Source organism: Rhagoletis zephyria, unplaced genomic scaffold (assembly GCF_001687245.7).
Source record: "Rhagoletis zephyria isolate East Lansing unplaced genomic scaffold, Rhagoletis_zephyria_1.1 Rzeph_scaffold_50239, whole genome shotgun sequence".
NCBI lineage: Eukaryota > Metazoa > Arthropoda > Insecta > Diptera > Tephritidae > Rhagoletis > Rhagoletis zephyria.
In genome coordinates, this window is record NW_016207293.1 from 1 (window position 1) to 2070 (window position 2070).

The 2070-nt window shown below is 31.0% G+C and overlaps 1 protein-coding gene across 1 annotated transcript; it reads right to left on the reverse strand.

The window, feature by feature from the left end:
- Nucleotides 1-376: 376 nt before the first annotated feature.
- On the reverse strand, nucleotides 377-2053 carry LOC108355799 (guanylate cyclase soluble subunit beta-1-like; the record flags this gene model as incomplete). Its single annotated transcript, XM_017606932.1, has 2 exons — nucleotides 1971-2053; nucleotides 377-536 (listed from the first exon to the last, which is right to left on the reverse strand). Coding segments are annotated over exons 1-2 (222 nt in total), but the record flags the coding sequence as incomplete, so codon positions are not given.
- Nucleotides 2054-2070: the final 17 nt, after the last annotated feature.

Here is a 2070-nt window from a genome sequence, read left to right on the forward strand (position 1 = left end):
TTAATTTTAATGTTACGACTTTATAAATTGAGTATTTTTGGTAAAAAAAATTTAATTAATTCCAAATGAAAGAGAAGCTTTGAATCATCTTTTACTTACTTCTCACCAAAAATATAAAATGAAACATATCGCTCACTTGAAGACTGTCTTAACTTAAAATAACGTGATTTTTCAGGTCACCCGTTTAAAGTTTTTATTTTGTTCCGAAAATGTTAAAAAAAATATGCATATTGTCTGCTTATGCAGAAACGACACACGATCTTAATAAAAATTTTTTAAAATCTAATATAAAGCATGATATTACGAGTGATTCTGTATCATTTTATAAAAAAAATAAGAAAATCTTTTACTAAATGAGCATTTGTTTGAGACTCACCTTCAACCGCAGATAACGTTCATGCTTTCCCATTGCACCTTGACGCGTCTGCAGAACATAAATCGTATTGATGTGCGATAAAATATTCTCGAAGCTCAACTGTAGATGCGGACGTATGGCCTCAAGTACTTCTAGTATCGAACAATTTTCCACCGAAACTCTATAAAAATACATACAATTTAATATAAACTTACATATTGCTACCTGAAGGTGAAAAGCTTAGCTTAGCGTTTTTTTTTTTTAAATTTAGTTTTTGATGCAGAATGGAAGGTAATACGAGACTACATCTATTTTTCGTCTCTTCTGAATAATCTCAAAAATGTACTTTGCATCTCTTCGCCCTTAGGGGTAACGATATGTAGATATGAGGATATTAGGGTGGTCTAAAAATACATGTGAAAAATTTAAGTCAGAATTGTTATACTCTCACCACCTAGGATTTTTTATTTAATTCTCAATCAAATTATTTTCTGTTGCAATAAGCAATTTGTTTAAGTGAGTTAAAAGTGGCTGTAAAAAAACTAGGCTTTCGCTTGTACTTAGAGCTTTCGAAAGCTTTGACACGCTGTGTTGTAAAAGCAGGGCTGGTATAAAAGTAAGCAGCTGATACACAATGATCAGGTGATTAAACGTGTAACACCTCTGCGTGTGTTTAATCTGATTTAATTTATATTTAAGTGAAGAGCATAGGTGTTCACTTAAATAAAAATTAAAAACTAATTAAAATGGATTGGCGAAACCGAAAATTCGTAAATCAAAGTAATTTTCACTTAGATGAATATGGTGAAACTGGCTGTTAGAGGTTGCTCAAAGTTTTCCACGTATTTTACATGAAAAAAAAAAACACTTTTCGTAGAAATGGAATAGAATTCTTGAAAATTAATATTTTTCAATCGATAACTCTGTTTCTCTTCAGGGGATTTCCAGAAATTATATCCAATTCTTTATATAACCATTTCCTCATAGTAACTATATATATTTTATAGGTGCAAGAAAATGCAATGTCGGGACAAATGAAAAATCTTTAGTATTAAAGAATGGTTAAATAAACAAATTTAACAAATATTGATTTTCAAAAATTCTATAACATTTCTACGAAAACTTTTTTTTTTTGGCCATATAGAACACATGGAAAACTATGAGCACTTTGAGCGACCTCTAAATATTTTTTGATTTTAAAATAAAAAAGGAGTTTTTTTTCGACATAGCACAATCCTAGGTGGTAAGAGCATTAAAATTTCGACTTTACTTATTTCGGACCACCTTGTGCACGTACATACGTACTTACATAGCTGGTCAACGGCAAAGAAAAGTGCAGTGGTAATTTCAACATTTTATCGAAAAAAAAAAATAATTAAAAAAGGAAACTCATTAAAATTGCATGGTAAGAAGATAAATAAAGAGCGAAATAAAACATGAAGTAGAAAGGTCGACAAAAAAATAGTATCTCGAAAATTTTTTAAATTTTTGTTTGCCCTTTGTTTTTGAGAGAAACTGCAATTTTGCTTAGCTTCTGTAGTATAAGAGATTTTTGTGTGTCGGTTGATGTGTTAGTGAAGTTGAGCATTCACTATCTGTCATTGTTCATATTTACCTTGGAATGACGCGCGAAACGGATTTTCCTGCTTGCACAATTTTCATCTGCCGATCGAACATCAAATGGAATGGGAACACCTTGCAAAATGTGGCGGGCG